This window comes from Panicum virgatum, chromosome 1K (assembly GCF_016808335.1).
Source record: "Panicum virgatum strain AP13 chromosome 1K, P.virgatum_v5, whole genome shotgun sequence".
Classification (NCBI taxonomy): domain Eukaryota; kingdom Viridiplantae; phylum Streptophyta; class Magnoliopsida; order Poales; family Poaceae; genus Panicum; species Panicum virgatum.
Window position 1 is genome coordinate 53,768,121 of NC_053136.1, and position 20,647 is coordinate 53,788,767.

Below are 20,647 nucleotides of genomic sequence, written 5' to 3' on the forward strand. Positions count from 1 at the left end.
TTGCTTAAACCGCATGTATGGCTCTAAATCTGTCAGCCCACCAGTATTGTTCTATATATTGCACCAAAGCTTACAAAATCGCCTTCAAATAAACACAAGAAACAACAGGAAACCTCTGGTCTCCCACGTCTACGAGGTTCATGCAAACTAGAAACCCGTAAATCAGGAACCTAGTTGAGGTTGAGTACATTCTAGGACTGGTAGACATCTGGAAAACCTTCAGAGCCTCCACCGCAAGGATAGTTGCATGCGTCTCATGGAGTGTCGGCGGCGGTCGGTAGCCTCGCAACATTCTATCTGACATTCCCGATTGCTGGCTTGCTGCATGGGTCTGAGGTGCAACAAAGTGGTCCAAAGCAACTATGGGAACGAGTTCCTGAACATGATGATCTTCAGAACCTGCTTTCTTGCATAAAGATGGTTAAGCAGTGCCAACTGAAAATCAACTGGAGCAAATGGGATGGGAGCTGGGTTGGTGCAACCGAAGAAATCTACATTGCATAATTGCTCTCTAGGTGGAAGACGTCATGAGCACTCAGAAAAGAGAGAACGATATCGAAAAAGGAAAGCAGGGGCCATGAGTTGAGTGGAGCATCCAAATCCAGGTGGTCATCTGCATTAATCTACTGCGTCAAATCAAGAGCCAATCAAGCAACTGGAGTTGGTAAGGTTGTAATTGCACTGACCGAATCAAATGAGAAGCAATCATATTTGACTCTATCGAGACCATCTAGAAACCACTGAAACTTCAGAAGTTTATGTACGTGTACAGTTTCGTCCTGGTCTAGAAATATGTCAATAAACTGGGAGTGGGAGGTCTTTCCGTTGACCTCGGTTATTTTTTTTTTTTTGGAATCCCTGAGGACTCGTGGCTTCAACGGTTGTTGAAACCACCACTCCTAGCATATTTGAAAACGGTAGGAAAAAACACACAATTGATTCGGCATCCAATTTTCTCATCACAGTCGAGAAATACAACAGGAAAGGATTACATCAGAGAACCATACTCATATGATCACACAACCTGATTCTAAATCAGCACGCTTAAATATGCAGGCACCAAAAATTCTGGTATCTTGTCAAATGCCAAGCACCATAGCTGTACTACGATTGCCAGAACCACAGAAGGAACACCCAATCAAGTGCATATTAAGGCATGTTTGGCCACAAATTCATAATATTAAAACCATATATGGTAGCAACTAGCAACGATAGAAAGGCAGACAAAATGGTTCAGTCTCATAAATGGTTGTCATACAAACACGGTTAAATAGGGAACAGGTGCATAACCAAAGAGTTTCAGAATGCAACTTTTGCATCTGAGCTAGACACAAGCATATGCCATCCCAAGGTGCCAAGCTGCAAGCAGGTGCTTCCCAATCTCCCATAGTCTTTATTCCTGAAACACAGGGAGAGAGATCAGAACAATGAAAATGACATGTATCTTCAACAAAATTTGCAACTGACAATACTTACCCCTAGTCCCTATGTACATACTCCTATTGCAGGCCTTTGGATTTCTCAATAGAAATCGCCAGCAGCAGGCATGTCATCAAAGCTCCAGAGATCCATGTTGCTCATAACATCCTCAGATCCATCAAGGTTCAGAAGGTTATCAATTGACTCACTTGCACCATCATCCAGAAGAAACCTCATGTACGGTTCTAAATCTGTCAGCCCATCAGTGAGATCAACTGCATTGTTCTCCATAACAGAAGGCACCAGTGAGTTGTTCAAATTGCTGTTGACAAATGCAGACTCGTCACCTTCAGCTATGGTGGAAATGGGAGCAATGGATGTTATGTCTGAAGTCTTGGTATCATTCTCCCAGCTCAAGTCTGAGCAATCAAAAGAGTTACTTCCCTGGTCAGAGTGCAGATTCATAACTGGATCCTCAATAGGACTAGCAGAGTTCATTGCTAGATGAAATGCCATATTGGCATGCTGAACAGATGGCTTGCTTGAGGTGTAGTCAGCAGGTGGGTAGGATGCATTTGCGTTGGCAAGGTTGTTCACTGCTGGTTTGACGGTAGGCTTCTGTTCCACACTTGATTTGGGTGCTTTAGCAGCAGCTGGCCCACTACGGCGCTTCTGAGCAACTGTTGGTGCATCAGGGAAGTTAACCTTGGCCTTCTTACCACGGATCCTGCGTGCTTCAGCATCATAAGCTCTTGCAGCTTCCTCAGGACTGTTGAAAGTACCAAGCCAAACACGAACACCCTTCTGAGGATCTCTGATCTCAGCAGCCCACTTACCCCAAGGGCGCTGGCGGATGCCCCTGTATTGATTCTTTCTCTTCCTTTTGGCTGACCTTGCTGCAGGGCCATCATAACCAGCAGTAGTCATGGTGCTTAAGCCATCTGCAAATGGGAACATAGGATATCTAAGTAACATCATATCTTTCAGTCAAATATATATTTACTTGTACATCGAAGATCGCTACCAAAATCCACATTCACCATGTACATAATGCTTTCATATTTGCAAAAGGCACAGTTCAACTCACAATCAAATAGGAAAGGCAAGAATTCTTAAAAACAAGCCTGGTCACATCATCATTATACATTCAGATATATACCTTCCAGTCTTCCACTGCAGACAATGCAGCACATGAGATAGTTCATTGTCAAATCAAAAGAATAGCTATAAATTTACATTCAGGGTAATGCAACATCAACTAAACAAACTAATTTGCAGACAAGAGTTCATAAATTTGACTACCTAAAGTCACACCAAAGATCCGCAGTGCGACTATCGATTACCTAATAGTAACCATATTGGTAATCAATCAAAGACCGTGAGCTCAACTTTGCAGGATCAAACTCGCAAGGAATACAGTCATAAGCAGACTATGTGAAATAGTAGATGCATGCGAATATATGCTATGCTCAACACCTAAATCCTGTAGACCAAGAGGTGAACAAATTCCAGAACTAAAAACTGACGCCAATCAACAGCTATACCGGTGTGAAACCAGTAACTCAAAATTGTGGTACACAACAAAGGGAAAACTCGTATCTAATGCAATCATTGATGAACGTAACAGTTCAAACCCACAAAAGGCAGAAACCTCAGATCTAACATTCAGAAAGACGAAGTCCCCCCCACCGGAATCACAGGTGATGGGACCCTAGACATCCTATGCTGCTACCCGCTTCAGAATCCTAGCACGTACAAGGATGAAGCTTAGGGCCAAATCGGACCACTCAAGCACATCCAATCAGCTCCAGAATCCCCAACCCCCTAACATCCAACCTCTGAATACCAATCTCCCGATTTTCTATTTCTTCCTCCTCAATCCAACCACCAAACCCGCACCTACTCCCCAAAATTCCTCGAACCACCCCTAAGATTCTAATCGTCTACAAGAATCAAGCAGAAAAGGCGCACACAAGTACAGAAACTAAGGCGCCCGGAGCTATGCCGATACCTTTGGAGGAAGTCCTCTTGGCGGCGAAGGGCTTGATCTCGACGACGTCGTCGTCCTCCCCCTCCCCGAGTTCCAAATCCGACTCATCGGAGTCGCCCTGGAAGTCCTCGAAGTCGGCCTCGAAGTCCTCATCCTCCTCAGCCAGGAACCAGCGCCTCCCCCCGCCGGCGCCCCTCTTGGGCTTCTTCTTCTCCTGCCAGAGGTCCCGCTCCGTGAGCCGGCGCGGGCCCGGCTGCTTGGTGAGGTTGGCGAGGATCGCACCGCCGCACATGGCTCAGTCGTCGTCGGGAGCTCCGCCGCCGCGCGCCGGAACGAGCACAGTAAAAGAAATCGCGAGTTGCGAGAGCCAAATGGTAAACGAGTTTTACCTGGGCGAAATGTTGGGGGAGCGCGGCGGGGGCGGGCCCTATATATTGCTGAGAGCAAGTGGGCAGGCGCGGCGTAGGTGCCGGGACGCGCGGTGGGGTCCTCACGTCAGCCGGGGGAGCGTGAAGCGGAAGCCAAGGCCCAAGGGTGTAGAAACGGAAAAGGAACTCCGTTCGGCTGGCTTGCAGCGGGCGAAATTTCAAGTTCCCCCTTGCAGATGTTAGTTTTACGAATATATACCTAAAACAATAGGCAAAATCTTATGGTTTAAGGGCGTGTTTGGTTCACGTGAAGGTCGTCGCGCTAAAAGCCCAATGCGAAGCGCCTACTTTGGCTATCGCTTCCTTGTGATTGTACTTTGGCGTGACACATTTCCCTAAAGATGCAAAGCGTCTGTTTTTCTTGCTAAAAACTTAAAAGCATACATGTTTTAACTATTGTTTCCTTGTGATTGTCCTTTGGCGTGACGTATGCGCGTAAAGATGCAAAACATTTGTTTTTCTTGCTAAAAACTTAAAAGCATACTTCATTAGCAAAACTTGCGGCGCCTCTAAAACCGCGGCATGGCTAGATCGGAAAAATAACCAAATAGATGGTACTACCAGGATATAGTGGTGAATTTTTAAGTCCCCCCTTGCACATGTTAGTTTTACGAATATATCCCTAAAACAATAGGCAAAATCTCGTAGTTTAAGGGTGTGTTTGGTTCACATGAAGGTCGTCACGCTAAAATCCCGACGCGAAGCATCTGCTTTGGTTATTGCTTCCTTGTGATTGTACTTTAGCATGACGCATTGGTGTAATACACGAAAATTATCACGTCAAAAGCCGAATATGAATTACCCGTTTAACCATTGTATCCTTGTGATTATCCTTTGGCGTGACGCATTGGCGTAAAGATGCAAAGCGTCCATTTTTCTCGCTAACAACTTAAAAGCATATTTCATTAGCAAAACTCGCGGCTCCTCTAAAACCGCGGCGTAATACATCAAAATCATAAATGCCAAAAGTAAAAAACAAAGCACCCGTTTTAACCACTATTTCCTCGTGATTGTCCTTACCTGTGGTGCCTCTAAAACCGCGGCGTGGCTAGGTCGGAAAAATAACCAAATAGGTCGTGAATAAAAAATAATATGTTGAGCAATCTTAGGAAAATTTGAATAGATTGGCATAAACATGGAATATTTAGCATGATCTCGTGGTTCAATAAAAAATAGTGATCGTGACCACTGTAGCTAGAGCACAATCCTTTTTGTTTATGAAAAGATTTAACCTGATATACTCTAGCAAGAAAATCTATATGCTACTAGTATCAAGAGCAAAATCCATTAGTTTTAGTAACAAATGCATATTAAAACTTTACAAATATATACCCCCTAAGTAATAATGCACTCCCCCTGGGATCACACCAAAAAACCAACGCGAAGGATCCACTTTGCCCATCGTCTCCTTATAATTATACCTTTGGCGTCCTGCATTTCCATATGCATCTTAATACTACAAAAAATGTCTATTTCCTTCGCTAAAAACTTAAAGCATACACCATCCACAAAATTGCGGCGCTAAAACCGCAGCGCGATTGGGTTTGGAAACTAGGAAAACCGGTTATTAGTCGAAATCAATAGGACGCGGGGCCTTAGAAAATTTGAATGTGCTAGCATAAATATGGGATATTTAGCATGGTCTTGTGGTTTAATAAAAAGATAAGTGATCAACTAGAGAACATGAAAAAATTTAGCTTCATATCTTCTAGCAAGAAAATCTATGCCACTACTATATCAAGAGCACTTATAGTTATAAACGGAAAAGATATGGGAGGTATACAAGTAAGCTATACCATGCGAAATTTGCATTTTCCACCCCACCTACATATACAACTTCACAAATATATCCCTTAATCAATAGGCATTGGACTTGGACATAATGGTATGTTTGGTTCACATAATTGTTGTCACGCCAAAATCTCAGCTCGAAGCACCCGCTTTATTTGGCAATTGTTTACTTTGTGAACTGCACCTTCGGTGTGCTGCATTCACGTAGACATCTCCATAATGCAAAGCATCCGTTTATTTTCTTCAACAAAAACTTAAGAGCATACTTTATTCGCAAAACTCGCGGTGCCGCTGAAACTGTGTGGCATGACGGGGTCAGGAAACTAGCCGAAATATATAAGTCCTCAATCAAAATCAATAGATCACGGGGACTTTGGATATTTGAACGTGTGTTAGCATAAACGAGCAACACTTAGTATGATCTCGCGTGTGGTTCAATCAAAGTCAATGATAAATTGATAATGAGAAATGCAACAAGAGTCCGTACTATCCTGGCTCTTGTTTATGAAAAGATTTTGCCTGATCTTTTCTAGCAAGGGAATTTATGTGCTATTAGTAGTGTCAATATTTCACCCCTCAAAAAATTCTGGATACAATATAGTGCTTGGAATTGATCTTCGTGCTTGAATTTTATTAAAGCTCGTCGTAGTCAGAATCGTAGTCATCCCCGGCCTACAACAACTCGATCTGGAAACTCTTGTTCGTATAGTACTTCTACATGACCAGCCACACGTAGTACTACGACTACCGTATCATCATGCATGTATTAATTATTAGTCAATGTTCCCGTACTGTGTGGTCAACGTCAGCGCCTCCGCTCCCCCCTGAAAAAAAGAGAGAGGAAAAGACAGGTGCAATCAGAAGAAATATCTTTTGCAGCGAGTCCTGACATCTTCGTGGCGATTTCGCCCACGTTTCTTTGCCGTGGAGTCCACCGCTAGACCGTCCTCTCGTCTATCTCCCTGTCGGAGGGCGAAAGCAACCCGTGCCCAACTCCCCGATCGACCGCGGCCGCAAAGACGTGTCTTTGCTTGTGTTGTGCACGCGACGACGGGATGGATCGAGTAGTAGAAGTAGAACGGGAGGCGCGTGCGGCAACCACGTTTCCGCACTGTGCCCGTCTCCAGAGTCCTCTGGGCTCTGGCGCTGATCAACCAAGTCGCTGTCGAGGCACGAGCTTATTTGCCGGCCGGAGTTTTTACAGTCCGCGGCGACCTTCCTGAAAGAGGCGGGGTTAAAGGTAGAGGAGGAGGGTAGTGTATGAATTAATCTACCCGCGACCGTGATGAGAAAGTAGCTGGCGGATGCAAGTTGCTATAATTTTTCGCAGTTAATTACTGTCTCACCTAATTCGCTTTTGACCGATGACGAGGCGGCGATCGGCCGTTCATTCTTTGCTCCGATCAAACTTGGGCTGTCAGTCAATTGTTGAGGCCAGCTAGGTGCGTAGGAGTCTAGGAGACCACCATCTAACTCGTTTCTGATGCAGTCCGTGCCCGACGTGTAAATGTCCTTGCTTGTCAAACATTAGTCTGCCAATGTCGTAGCTCCTTGCTAAATTCTTGCAAAAATTTCATTTGGATCTTTCCCCCAAAGCGGATAATTCGTGAAATTAGTCTAGAGCGTTTGGATAGTTGTTTCATCTGCATGCACTGAACTACTGTGCCTCGCGAAAAAAAGGAACTACTGTGATGTTCTCCAGTTTCTGCAGAGAGAAGGGAACCATTCAGCAGCTCTGTCACGGACCAGATCGATCGAGCACGCGGCGGTCCTCGTTGTTCAGCCGTGTACACGGCCTTAATCCTCATCGAACACGTGCTGTCATCCTTGACAAAAGAAAACACGGGCGTGCTTAGGGGTTGTTTGGTTTTAGAGGCTAAATTTTAGTCTATGTCATATCAGAGAGAATTTTAATATTTAAAAATATTAAATAAGGGTTAATTATAAAACTAAGTGCAGTATCCTAGGGCTAAATTGTGAGACGAATCTAATGAGGTATACCAATCCATAATCAGTGGATGGTTACTGTAGTACCAATGTAGCACATTATGGATTAATTATGCTCATTAAATTCGTCTCGCGAATTAGCACTCAGCTGTCAAAAAATATTTATAAATAAATTTTATTTAATACTTTAAATTAGTAAGATTTTTTTTGACGTGACAAAGACTTTAAAAAAAATCCCTAGAATCAAACAGCACCTTAACCCTCCAGATTGCCTCGCCATCACAAAGGGCCAGGCTCCACAAGCTTCTTTCTGATGCGTCGCTGGCCGTGTACTGAGCAGCACCAGTCTCGGCCGGCTACTGAAGCCCTGAACCGGGGCCTCTTGCTAGCACTAGCACTCGTCTCAATCTGTCCGTGGCATGGGCAACCGGCATTTTGGTTCTTGCTATCAAAGTCGGGAGGTTGGCGATCCGTGCCGCGGACATCGTCGGGCCCTCCATTTTTGACAGGCAACCCAACTCCCGTGCAAGAGCCTACGGCACCGGTTGCTGCCCGCCGGGAGGAGCGTTTTTTTTATTGGCAACTTGAAGCCTGCGTAACGTATCATTGCTGCCTGCCGTTCTGAAAATGAGCAGCGAGAACTATAACTCTGTGCTGCAGCCGTTGCTATTTCGCAAGAATTTCTTTCTACCTTGCTGATCAGGTTCTGCTCAATATTGCTTTTTTCTTGCATTGGAACGAAAAGGAAAGGACTCGTCTGCTGGAGTGTTACTGTAGATTCAGGACTTTGTGTACACGAGTGCTGAAAAAGTCGAGTGCCGGTACAATCCTTTCCATCACCCAACGCAGACTCGATCGACGCGCTGCAGCTGCAATCCCATTCTGATTTTTGGTTCTCACATCGAGTCACCGACCAACAGCTATAAAGAGAAGAGAGTGCAGGACCTGATATTCTTTTCCGGAACTGCTTCAGGCTTTCATTCTGATTTTCTTTCTCTGACGAGCACAATGCACATAGTACCATCGATGGACTAGCACTCCGCGCACTGGCCACATTAGAGCGGCTCCAAGAGACTAGGCAAATCTCATTCTCTATACGCTCATTTAGCTATCTATTTAGCTAAGATTCTCTTTTCATACTTAGATATACTCCAACAGAATAGCTAAATCCTTAAATCCTTCTCTTCCTCGGATCGAGCTCACCTCAGCCCCTCTCCCCCGTGTGGCCATGGCGCCTCCACCCTGTTCCTCTCCTCTTCTCTATCCCCCGACGACGGCGGCCAGGACCTCTTCGTCCACCAGTCCTCCATCAAGGCCAACGGCTACCCCAACGTCAAGGAGGGCGACACCGCGAGTTCACCGTTGGCGCCGATAACGACGGCCGTGCAAAGGCCCTCGACGTCTCCGCCCCCGACAACGGGTTGCTCGCCGGCGGGAAACACTCCGACGGTAGCTACGGCGGCTGCGGCGGCGGCAGCTACGGTGGAGGAGGTGGCGGCGGCGACCGCGGCTACGGGGTAGGAGGCGGCGACGGCGGCGGGGGAGGAGGGCATGGCCGCTTCAAGTGCGGCGAGGAGGGCCACATGACTGAGATGACTCGCGACTGCTCCCAGAACGGCGGCGGCGGCGGCGGCGACTGCCCAGCTCCCCTCCCCCTCTGCTTGCCCCCTCGCCTCCCTTCCCCTGCAGCCCGGCGCGGCCACCTGCAGGCGGCGGGCGGCGGCCCCAGGCGCAGCAGTGCCTCGACGCGGGCCAGCTGGCCGGGAGTGCTCGACGGCGGGCGCAGCGGAGGACCTCGACGGCGGTCGCGAGGGCGGGCAGGCTCGACGGCGGGCGCGAACGGGGCAGCGACGGCGCGAGCAAGCTCGACTGGCGCCAAGGGGGCGCGAGAAGAAGAGATGGCGAGCCAGCGTCGTCGGAAAAGAAAGCGAGGCGAGGGAGGGGGATAGCGACGCTGATAGCGAGGGGAGGGGGATGAAGAGACTGTTGGAACGGGTTTTTTTCTCCTTTTCCTCCAAATTTACCTACCCTAATCAATATACATGAGCTGGAGTTGCTCTTATTCAGGAGCGCCACAAGCCCACAACCATCCAACGGCCGCATTATTTTTGCGCGTACCCGACAGCAGACGGGCGAGCGGAGAGGTCCGTCGGTCAGGGAGGCCATGTTTGGTTGCGGAGTGAAAAATGTTTTGACGAGAGAGAAACGATGTTTTGACCACTAATTAGGAGTATTAAATAAAGTCTAATTATAAAATTACCTTCACAACTATGTTATTGTAGCAGTTGCTCTAGCTAATGAGGCCTTTGACCGCACGATTAGAGGATGATTGAGCGCGGTTACTGTAGCATCACTGTAGCCAATCATGATGGAACTTGGCTCATTAGATTTTTCTCGAAAAGTTACACCCATTTTTAAATAGGTTTTGCAAATAGACTTTATTTAGTATTGCATGTGGGCATTTGTTTTTTAGTGCAATTGTGATTTGATGGGTAAATGGCAGGGACAGGGAGCACGCACGAGGCCCCCGTGGGTTCGCGGAATCCGGGAGGGTGCGTTGCATCTGCCATCTGCAATTGAATGCCGACATCGTCGTCGGCGTCGGGTCATCGCGCGCCGCGGCGCCGTACGCGCGCGTCGGGGGCGGCGCCGATAAAAGCTGCCGCCGCCGCCGCGCGCGCCGTGTCGACTGTCGACCATGCGGCGTCCTCCTGTCGGACGGGGGCGACGTGTGCGCCGTTCCTTCGCGCACGACGACGAGGGGCTCTGCCCGGCTGCTATCCCCTCTGGCAGGCTCGCCTTTGTGGCTTTGTCCAGTCTAGCGGCTGCTGTTGCCGAGCTCAAGCTAGACTACTGCTCCTTTCCATATAATCCAAGAAAAAATGCAGACTAATCACGGCAGCCAACACGCGGCGGGGGCATGGGCGTGAAAGAACAGCACGACACGTCACCGTTTTGGTTGGTAGGTTCGGCAATCTGGTGGAATTTGCAAAGTTCTTCTAGAGGTTTACAGGGATTATTTTTTGCAGTGGGACTGGCACCAACCACCAACTTGTGAACGGCAGCAGATTAGCTGTGTCGATTTTTTTTTCCTTTTTTTATTTTTTTGAGAATATTTTTCTTTTTTGATAACGAGTGTCGAGTTGTTCAGCTGGTGAAATTTGAAGGTGTAACGTACTGGGCCAGCAAGGTAATAGTTTCATGGAAAAAAAATGTTGGGCTTTACCTGGCCGTGGGCTATATTTTTTTGGTTGAAGGGTCGACACGAACACGCTGCTTTTTTATTTTTATATTTTTAAAAAACATTTTTTACAAAAATATATTTTCGGTTTCATATTTTATAGTTTTATACCCCTACCGTCCGGCAGGGACCTACATGTAAATAAATATATATTTTTTTCCGCGGAGGCCCCTGGCGGGAGCCTGCCGCCCCCTTGCCGGGCAGGTGGGCGCTCCCCCCCAAATATAAAAGCTGAGCCCCTTCCCTCGCACTCTCATTTTCCTGCCCATGAGATCCAGAGAGGGGAGAGGGAGAGAGGAGGGGTGAGGGAGGTAATTCCACCGGCGAAGCCCTGTAGGATTTTGGATCCGAACCGCAGGTAACCAATATTTCTCAACTTTCTCATTGAAATTTTTTTGTATGTTTAATTCAATGATTAATATTTTTTATTATTGCAAGCACTTAGGGTTCGGATTAGTGGTTATAATTGAAGACATACCATGTTTCTAGATATTGGATTTATTAAAATAAAGTCTTTGGATGGCCAGATATGTTGAGCAAGGTGGCGTTTCAAGTTCATTACGGTGACTTCTACAGAATTACTCTTGATTCATATGGAGTAAATCTATCAGCATTGGAAAGAAGACAGTGCAGTCTAGATAAACCCCTAGAGAGGAGTTTTGAGTCCATACGGAAATGTCTTCACAAGAAGTTCAATATGAATCCAAAGACCCATTTGCTTACGGTTCATACATTGACTTCCTGGGAAACTAATGGGGATTTCTGGGAGTTGACGCCTATAAGTAGTACGGAAGAATGGCAACATTACATGCACGCAGCTCTTAAAAGTGGGTGGCCTCTCGCAATGGTAATTCAGATTCACCAGAATGCCGGTGATTTAGGTGAAGGGTCAACACACACAACATCTGACTGGAATAAGAGATGGAAGAGGATAAAGAAGAAGAGAACGTGCAAGCTCCAGAACAAGAACCACAAGGTTTAGCAGATGAAGGCGAGCGGTGAAGCGTCCCCTCATAAGAGAAGACTTAAATGTGATACAAAGCACCAGTCCCAGGAGGCTGATGCCACATTTATTACATCAGATGGCTCAAAACCGTACAAACCTTAGAGGACACTCGATACAGATGATAATAATAATTAACCAAGCTACGACGTAACACCAGACCGCAAACCACATGGGGTCTATCACGGGCTCAGAGTACTGCGACAGCGGAGGCATCTCGACAGGGCCGGTTCCACAGGCAAGGTTGGGTGTAGAACGATAACCCTACTCGGCGTCGTCTGGTACGAAGTCTGGGTCTTCTTCTGTAAAAAGCAAGAGTGGGGTGAGTACAAACGTACTCAGCAAGTCCAACCACACCCACGGAGGGGGTTATAACAGAATAATATGCATAGGTAAATCAAGGATAAGGTTATGGTTTAGTTTGCAGAAAAACGACATTTTATGCAGGGGTTTATTTTACAGAAAACCTTTTAGAAATCAGTTTTTGCAGTAACACGGAGTTCAGGTTTTAAGACTGCTACCGGACTCCCCGTCCGTCGTAGCACACGACACAACTGCCGGACACAATTCCAAAACAACTCACACCAGCCCATCCCAAAGAAACACTAGTTATGTGACCACACCGTAACTCGCCCAATACCATGGGCACGGACTATTCGAATAGATTCTTAACTCTGCAGAGGTGTGCAACTTTACCCACAAGTAGGATACCACAACTCGAACACCGTCGTGTCGGTGTAGATCCCAACATAGCCATTACCCACCATAGCTAAGCCTGACTAGCCATCACGGGATGCACCAAGAGGTCATTGACCGTTCACTTAGGTATAACCGGGCATAAGTCACTCGGGCTTATCTCTTTTCCTTAGTCACCCGTTGCTCTCAGCTCTCCTGATGGCTACCACACCAACTAGTGGGATTTATGCTACGCCGTTGCCCATTCAACGGTCGAGTGGTTTGCACGATAGTGGAGTTAGGTGAGATGACACACCAACTCGGTCCTTAGACACGACAAGATGGATATCTCCCTTCTTTGCCCTGCCACACAGGCATAAGCACACCAATCGGCAATTCACACAGAAATGCCGTCCATCCCGTCCATACTCATCTTTCGAAAATCCACATTTTATCCCTTCCCACACACACACATTTTCTTTATAAAACAAATAGTATTTATGAATAAAGTCCTAAGCGTTCTAATAACGATTAACGTCCAAGCAAAACCAGACATTAATCTAGGTGGTCAAGGAATGGTCATTACAAATCAAGGGGTGGCTATCCAACCGTGTTTTCATGCAAGCAAAACGTATGCAATTTTATAAAACAGGCCATGGGGTTGTGTTTATAAAAACTAGGACAGAAACATGCATCAAAGGATGGGATTGAACTTGCCGTCTTCGCAGCCTTCGGGGAAGTCCTGTCCTTCGGGCTCGGGGTCGCGGAACTGGTCCTCGTTCTCCTGCTCATAGTATGGCTCATTGACGGGCTCTCCTTCGTTCACTCCATGGTCTACAGCGTACACAAACAAGCACACAATCAAAACACCGAAAACAAAGATCTGTCGTCGAGCTCGAAACGGGGACACATAAAATATAGGGCATGGAGTGATATTTTTGGGTGTGCTTCTAATGGCATGGTCAAAACTATATTAAAAGAGTCGTGGTAAAGTTTTGGGTAGATCCGAGGTTGTTAGGCGCATGAAATGATAGGTCAAAAGGGTGTTTAGGGCCTAAACAGGGGTCCAGGGACCTAATTGTAATTAAGTTTAAGAAGGCAGGGGCTTGGTTTGCATTTTAGAAGTTTCTTGGGTTAATCTAAAGGAGTCAGGGTTTTATTTGTAATTAAGTTTATATGGTGGGGGTTTGTTTTGGGAATATAACAAAAAGGGGGGGTTTAATCTTAAAAGGACTTAAAAGGATGGGGTTTCTTTACTGATTAGAGGAAAGGGGAGGGGGCTCAAAGCAAAACCGCCTTTCCCCTTCCTCCCCTCGACGCAGAACAGGGGAGGGGTGGAGGCGTGTCGGCGGCGGCCCGATTCGGGCTCCCCGGGTCACGCCGGCGGCCGGGATTGAGGGGGGAAAGGAGGAGGAGGGTGAAGGGGTTTGATTCCCCACCTCGGCTCGAGCTGGGGTGGAGCGAGGGGGCGGCTCCGCGGGGATCGACGGCGGCGGCGGGGGTGAGTGTGCGGCGGCGGTGCTGCAGGACTGGGGAGGGAGTTGGGAGTGGCGGTGGAGGTCGCCTGGGTGGCTGGGGTGCTCGGAGGGTGCTTCGTGGCCTCTTTTATAGGCGGCCAAGGCGGTGGCGATGGGAGCGGGGTGACGGCCGGCGGGGGCAAGCTTGTAGGCGGCGTTTAATGGCGTGGGGCGGCGCTGTCGGAGCAGTCACGTCGTCGTGGCGGTGCAACGGTGACGAGGCTCGCGTGTGGCAGCACGGCGTCAACCCGAACAGCGGCGAGCCTGCTGCTGAGGCGACGGCGGCGTTGAACAGTAGTAGCTAGGCAGGCTCGGCCGGTGGGAGGGCTGCGGCGAGGTGGGAGTTTGGCGAGGGCGGCATGGCGGCGTGCTGGGCGATTGCGTGTGGCAGGCGGCAGCGGTGTGCGGCCGTCAACGGCGGTGTGCGCGGGCGGGCAGGGCGAGCGGGACCGGCGATGAGGCGTGCGCGGGCGCGCGGGTCACGGCGTGGCCGCGTGGGCGTGTAGAGGTGGTCTGGGCGGGCGAGCTCACGACGGCGGTGCGGGGCCGAGGTAGGGCTTGGCGCGCGGTCGAGCGGGCGAAGGCCGAGTGGGCGCGCGTGAAGGCGGCCAGGCGACGTCGCGGCGCGGCGCGCCGAGCGCCGTGTGCGCGAGCGCACGGCCGGTCAGGGGTGGCGCGCGTGCACGCGGTCGAGCGGGCCGAGCAGAAGGCGCGGAGCGGAGCGGCCGAGCAGGGAGGGGCGACGCGGTGGGGTCGTGTGGCAGAGGGGAGCGGCCGAGCGGGCGGCGCTCGGGAGCGGGCAGAGCAGAGAGGGAGGAGGGGCCGAGCGCGCGGGGTAGGAGGAAGGAGAGAGAGAAAAGAAAAGAGAAAAAGAAAATAGGAAAAAGAAAAGAAAGAGAGAAAAAGGAAAAGGAGGGGAGAGGGAAATGGAGAGAGAGGAAGGGCGGGAATCGCGCCGACGCGATGCGGCCCCGGCCGGCCACGCGCGACGGTCGCGTGCGTCGAGTGCAAGCGGGATTCGCGGCGTGGTCTACGGCTGGTCGGCCACACGCGCGTCGCGCACAGAGGAGGATGGGACAACGGTTGTTCGGGACAGAGAAATGGTCTCGGGATTTGGGGTTTAGGGTTTTAGAAGGATCTCGAGCTCAACGACGAAACACAAGTTTAGCGCATGATTTATTTTAGTCAATTTTCGGGATGTTACAAACCTACCCCACTTAAAATGAATCTCGTCCTCGAGATTCGACTGGTTCCTAAATAGGTGGGGAAATTCCTTCTTCAGAGCGTCTTCGCGTTCCCACGTAGCTTCTTTTACTCCGTGTCTGCTCCACTGAACTCTACAAATTCGTACTTCGGAGTTTCTGGTCCTCCTGGTTACAGTATCCAGAATCTTGACTGGTATTTCCTGATATCGCAAGTCTGGCTGCAGATCTATCGTTTCTACTGGCACATGCTCTGCCTCGGGTTCCCTTAAACACCTCCTCAATTGCGAGACATGGAATACTGGGTGTATATCCGACATTTCTTCTGGTAGCTCCAGACGGTACGCTACTGCTCCCACTTTCTTCAGAACTCGGTATGGTCCAATATACCGAGGGGCTAATTTCCCTTGTACCTGAAATCTTCGGGTTCCTCGAATGGGTGATACTTTGAGATACACGAAATCCCCCGGGTTGAAACAAATTTCCCGTCTTTTCTTGTCAGCATAGCTCTTCTGTCAGGACTGTGCTGCTTTCAGCTTCTCTCTAATTTCGGCTACTCTTTCTTCTGCTTCTTTTATGAGTGCGGGCCCGACTAGGGCACGTTCTCCAACTTCTGACCACATCAGAGGGGTCCTGCATTTTCTTCCGTAAAGAGCTTCGAACGGCGACATGCCCAAGCTTGCTTGGTACCCGTTGTTGTATGAGAACTCGGCATAGGGTAAACTCTGCTCCCAATCCTTGCCATAAGTGAGGACACACGCTCTCAGCATATCTTCCATAATCTGGTTTACCCTTTCTGTCTGACCATATGTCTGCGGGTGATAGGCGGAGCTAAAGTCTAACTTGGTGCCCATGGCTTTATGCAAACTTTTCCAAAATCTAGAGGTGAACTGGGTCCCCCTATCTGAAACAATTCGGCTGGGCACACCATGCAACTTCACTATGTTTTCCACATAGAGCTTGGCTAGCTTCTCTCCGCCGTAATTGGTTCGTACGGGTATGAAATGAGCTGATTTAGTAAGTCGATCCACTATTACCCATATGGAGTCGTGCCCTTTCTGGGTTCTGGGCAAACCTACTACGAAGTCCATCCCTATTTCATCCCATTTCCAGACCGGGATGGGTAGGGGTTGCAACAATCCTGCCGGCTTCTGGTGTTCAGCTTTGATTCTCTGGCAAGTATCGCAATGGGCGACGAATCGTGCAATATCTGCCTTCATCCCATTCCACCAATATTTCTGTTTTAAGTCCATATACATTTTGGTGGATCCCGGGTGAATGGAGTAGGCCGAGTTGTGGGCTTCATCCATGATTATTTGCTTGAAATCTCCTTTCTGGGGCACACGAATTCTATCTTTATACCATAGCGTTCCTTTATTATCCACTCTAAAGTCTGGTGCCTTATTTTCTCCGGTCTGCCTCCGGATTTCCATCAGTCCCTTGTCCGATCTTTGGGCTTTCCTGATTCTTTCTTCTAGAGTGGATTGAATGTTCAGCACTTGGCTGGAGCCTCGAGGGACAATGTGCACATTTAATCGTGCCATTTCCTCTCGTAAATGATCGTTCTTGGGCCCATAGGATTTTCGGCTTAGGGCATCGGCTACTACGTTTGCTTTCCCCGGGTGGTAATGGATTTCCAAGTTATAATCTTTAACCAACTCCAACCACCTTCTTTGCCTTAAATTCAAATCTGGCTGGGTGAAGATGTACTTCAGGCTCTTATGGTCGGTATAGATTTCGCACTTGTTCCCGATCAAATAATGCCTCCAAATCTTAAGTGCGTGCACTACGGCTGCAAGTTCCAAGTCATGGGTCGGGTAGTTCTGCTCATGAGACATGAGCTGACGGGATGCATATGCAACGACTTTCCCATCTTGCATCAATACACAGCCCAATCCTTGTCGGGACGCATCACAATAGATGACAAAATCCCGATGAATGTCCGGCAGGGTTAGTACTGGTGCTGTCGTCAATTTTCGCTTCAACTCCTGGAAGCTCCTTTCATATGACTCCGTCCAGGTGAACTTCTTCTCTTTCTTGAGTAGCTCTGTCATGGGCCGGGCTATCTTAGAAAATCCCTCAATGAATCTTCGATAGTACCCAGCTAATCCGAGGAAACTCCTGATCTCACTGACATTGGTTGGTTGCTGCCAGTTGGAGACTGCTTCGACCTTCTCGGGGTCCACTGCTACTCCTTCCGCGGTCAGAATATGACCAAGGAAAGCTACTTTCTCCAGCCAGAACTCACACTTGCTGAACTTGGCGTATAGCCTATGCACTCTCAGTTTTTCCAAAACTACCCTCAGGTGCTGCTCGTGCTCCTGAATACTCTTCGAGTAAATAAGTATGTCGTCGATGAAGACCACGACAAACTTATCTAACTCGTCCATAAATACCTTGTTCATGAGGTTCATGAAATAAGCGGGTGCATTTGTCAGTCCAAAAGACATCACTGTGAACTCAAACTGTCCGTATCGGGTGACAAAGGCTGTCTTCGGGATGTCGCTTTCCCTAATCTTGAGCTGAAAATACCCGGACCTCAGGTCAATCTTGGAAAAGTACTTGGCTCCTTTTAACTGATCAAAAAGATCATCGATCCTGGGAAGGGGGTACTTATTCTTGATAGTGACTTCGTTTAGTGCCCGGTAATCTACACATAACCTCATACTTCCGTCCTTCTTCTTGACAAATAGAACCGGGGCTCCCCAAGGAGACGAACTTGGCCTGATGAAGCCAATCCATTGCAACTCCTCTAGTTGTTTCTTTAACTCCGCCAACTCGGAGGCTGCCATCCTATAAGGTCTCTTGGCTATGGGGGCGGTTCCAGGAACAAGATCAATGACAAATTCTACGTCCCTATCTGGTGGCAGACCAGGAAGTTCTTCCGGGAAGACATCTGGATACTCGTTCACTACTGGGACTTCCTCCAAGGACTTGGCTTCCATGCTGAATACCATCGGGTTCGCTCCACTCTCCCGGGTATGACAGGTCACTCGGACTCCCTCTGGGTTTGTTAGATGTACTACCTTGTCCGTACAACCTATGAGGCCATTGTGTTTGCTTAGCCAGTCCATTCCGAGGATCACATCTATTCCTTCTGACTTAAGTACTACTAGATCTGCTAGAAACTCTACCCCACTTAAATTGATCCTCACCCATAGACAACCCAGTTGACACCTGATGTCTCCTCCGGGCGTCCGGGTTAATAGGGGTGTTTTTAGTAGTACCGTGGGTATTTTATGTTTCTCCACAAAACTTGAGGATATGAATGAGTGTGATGCTCCAGAATCAAACAGTACTGTTGCAAGAGTTGAGCTGACTAGGTACTCACCGAGTACTACGCCCTGGGCTCCTTGAGCTTCCTGTGCGTCGATGTGGTTGACGCGGGCTCGTCCAAAAGACTGCTGGGGTTGCCTCTGCTGGTTGTTGCTGTTGTTGCTGTTGCCGCGGAGAGGCACTCGGTTGGCACCGGTCAGCACTGGCTTGGGTCCGTTCACTATATTGGAGAAAGCTGACGTAGCTGGCTTGTTCTTAGCATAAGGACAGTCGGCGATGAAATGACCCGTCTCCCGACAGTTGAAGCAGGCCCTCACATTGTTGTTGTTGTTGGTGACCTGGCTTGCATTACTCTGAGGGGCCCTCATGGTATTCTGGCTTCTGGGCTGTGTGTTAAGGGCCCGTGGTCCTGTCGCTTGAGACTGGGTTCTGTACTGCATCGGGGCTTGGGTCCTTGGTGCGTTGTAGCTGAAGCTTCTGGTTTTCTGAAAACGATCCTGTTGGCGTGACTTACTCTCCAAGAACTTGCGCTTGTTCTCTTTTCTTTCATCGATCTTGGCCCTCTCTGTGAGGATTGCCTTGTTCATCAGGGTGTTGAAATCAGGGTAGATCTGAGGAGTGAGCAGGGTCCTGAGTTCTGGGTTTAGTCCCTTTTTGAACATATCCTGCTTTTTCTCGTCGTCGTTCACTTCTTCGGGTGCATAGCGAGCCAGCTCCATAAACTGGTGTGTATACTCTTCCACCGTCATATTCCCCTGCTGAAGTGCGCGGAATTCATCCGCCTTGTGCTTCATGGTGGCCGAGGGGATGTGATAACGGCGGAATTCCCTCACGAATTCATTCCAGGTGATGGTGGAGGCATCTCGGGCAGCAGCGCAGTAATTCTCCCACCAGGCTAAGGCAGTCCCGGTGAGTTGATGTGCAGCCAGAAGAACTTTATCTCGATCCTGGCACCCAAATGGCTCGAGCTTCCTCTGGATTACGCGGAGCCAGTCATCTGCATCCAAGGGGTTGCTGGATCCGGCAAAAGTGGGTGGCTTGGCCCTCAGAAAAGCTGTCAGCTTGTCATTAAAGGTCTGCTCTCGTGGCTGCCTGTTCACTAGAGCATTGGCCAGTGTCTCCAGTATGAGAGTCTGGTTATGGATTATTTGTGCCAGATCTGTGAAGGGTGGTGGTAGTGGCAGCTGTGCACCAAGATTTTCTCCTCTGCCCTAACTCACTTCTTGTTCTTCCTGAGGATGGTTTTGCCCGTCGGGGTGTACTCCTGCATCAGCGGCTGCAGGGTCCCTGACACGGGAGGCCCTCGTGATGCTCCGGGAAACCATCTGCAGATCGAGTGGATTGGGACTAAGATTAGGTGATGTTTAAGTTGTTTATTTCGCATTTTTGAAAAGGCAGTTTCTAACTACTGCCGAAAAGCACACAAGCACACAACAAGCCGAACAACAAGCACAACAACTAATACTGCAAGGGAGGATACAACACGGGCAAGGCCAAACGCGTACTACACGTCCGGGTACACAACTTCAAAAGAAAAGGGGGCACAGATCTTCTTCGGACCACACAGCTTCATCCCTTGATGGTCGCTAGTACTTTAGGCTGACTCATCGGCTTGAGTGGGTTCCTCCCTCGGAAGGGAACTCACGACCTCCGGGGAAATGAGTGGTCCTGGCTCACCGTCCCCTAGATCTCCGTTTTCCCAGGGTTGTGTCGTGGCTTCTCTTACGGCGGCGGCCGTAGACCTTCCAGGGTTTTCGGGTGGGGCTCGTGGGTTTCCAACGAGTGGTCCCCATCCTATGACGGGTGTTCCGAGCAGAACATGGTCTTCTCCTATTGCCGGGACTGGGGTTCCACTACTAGTCCATTCCAACATGCGCTGGTCCCGGGCTTGCCTGAGACTCTCCTGAGCAACTGCTTCACTGCTGACCGCGGCTGCGGCTCTTGCCTCGGCTTGGACAGCTCGGATCTGCTGCAGTCTTAGCGCGAGCTCTGCTTGCTCGGCTCGATGGGTCTGTTCCCTCAGCAAGTTGGCTTGCTCCTCAAAGAGCTGATCCAAGGAGGCTAGGTAGGTAGCTACTTGGTATAGGAGGACTTCTTCATGGTGGCGCCGTTCCAGGCTTCTCATCCGAGCTTCCCAAACTGGGGTTCTGATGGCTGG

General features: G+C 49.0%; 1 protein-coding gene and 1 pseudogene across 1 annotated transcript; one reads left to right on the forward strand and one right to left on the reverse strand.

Annotated features, from left to right (window-relative positions):
* Window positions 1-1,025: 1,025 nt before the first annotated feature.
* LOC120644226 (ethylene-responsive transcription factor 1-like) lies at window positions 1,026-3,822 on the reverse strand. The gene is made up of 3 exons (XM_039920806.1): window positions 3,431-3,822; window positions 1,477-2,360; window positions 1,026-1,399 (listed from the first exon to the last, which is right to left on the reverse strand). The coding sequence occupies exons 1-2, from the start codon at window positions 3,699-3,701 to the stop codon at window positions 1,522-1,524; spliced, it is 1,110 nt and encodes a 369-aa protein (XP_039776740.1). The 5' UTR covers window positions 3,702-3,822; the 3' UTR covers window positions 1,026-1,399; window positions 1,477-1,521.
* Window positions 3,823-8,742: 4,920 nt separating this feature from the next.
* On the forward strand, window positions 8,743-9,823 carry LOC120656407 (annotated as a pseudogene).
* The last annotated feature ends 10,824 nt before the right edge of the window (window positions 9,824-20,647 follow it).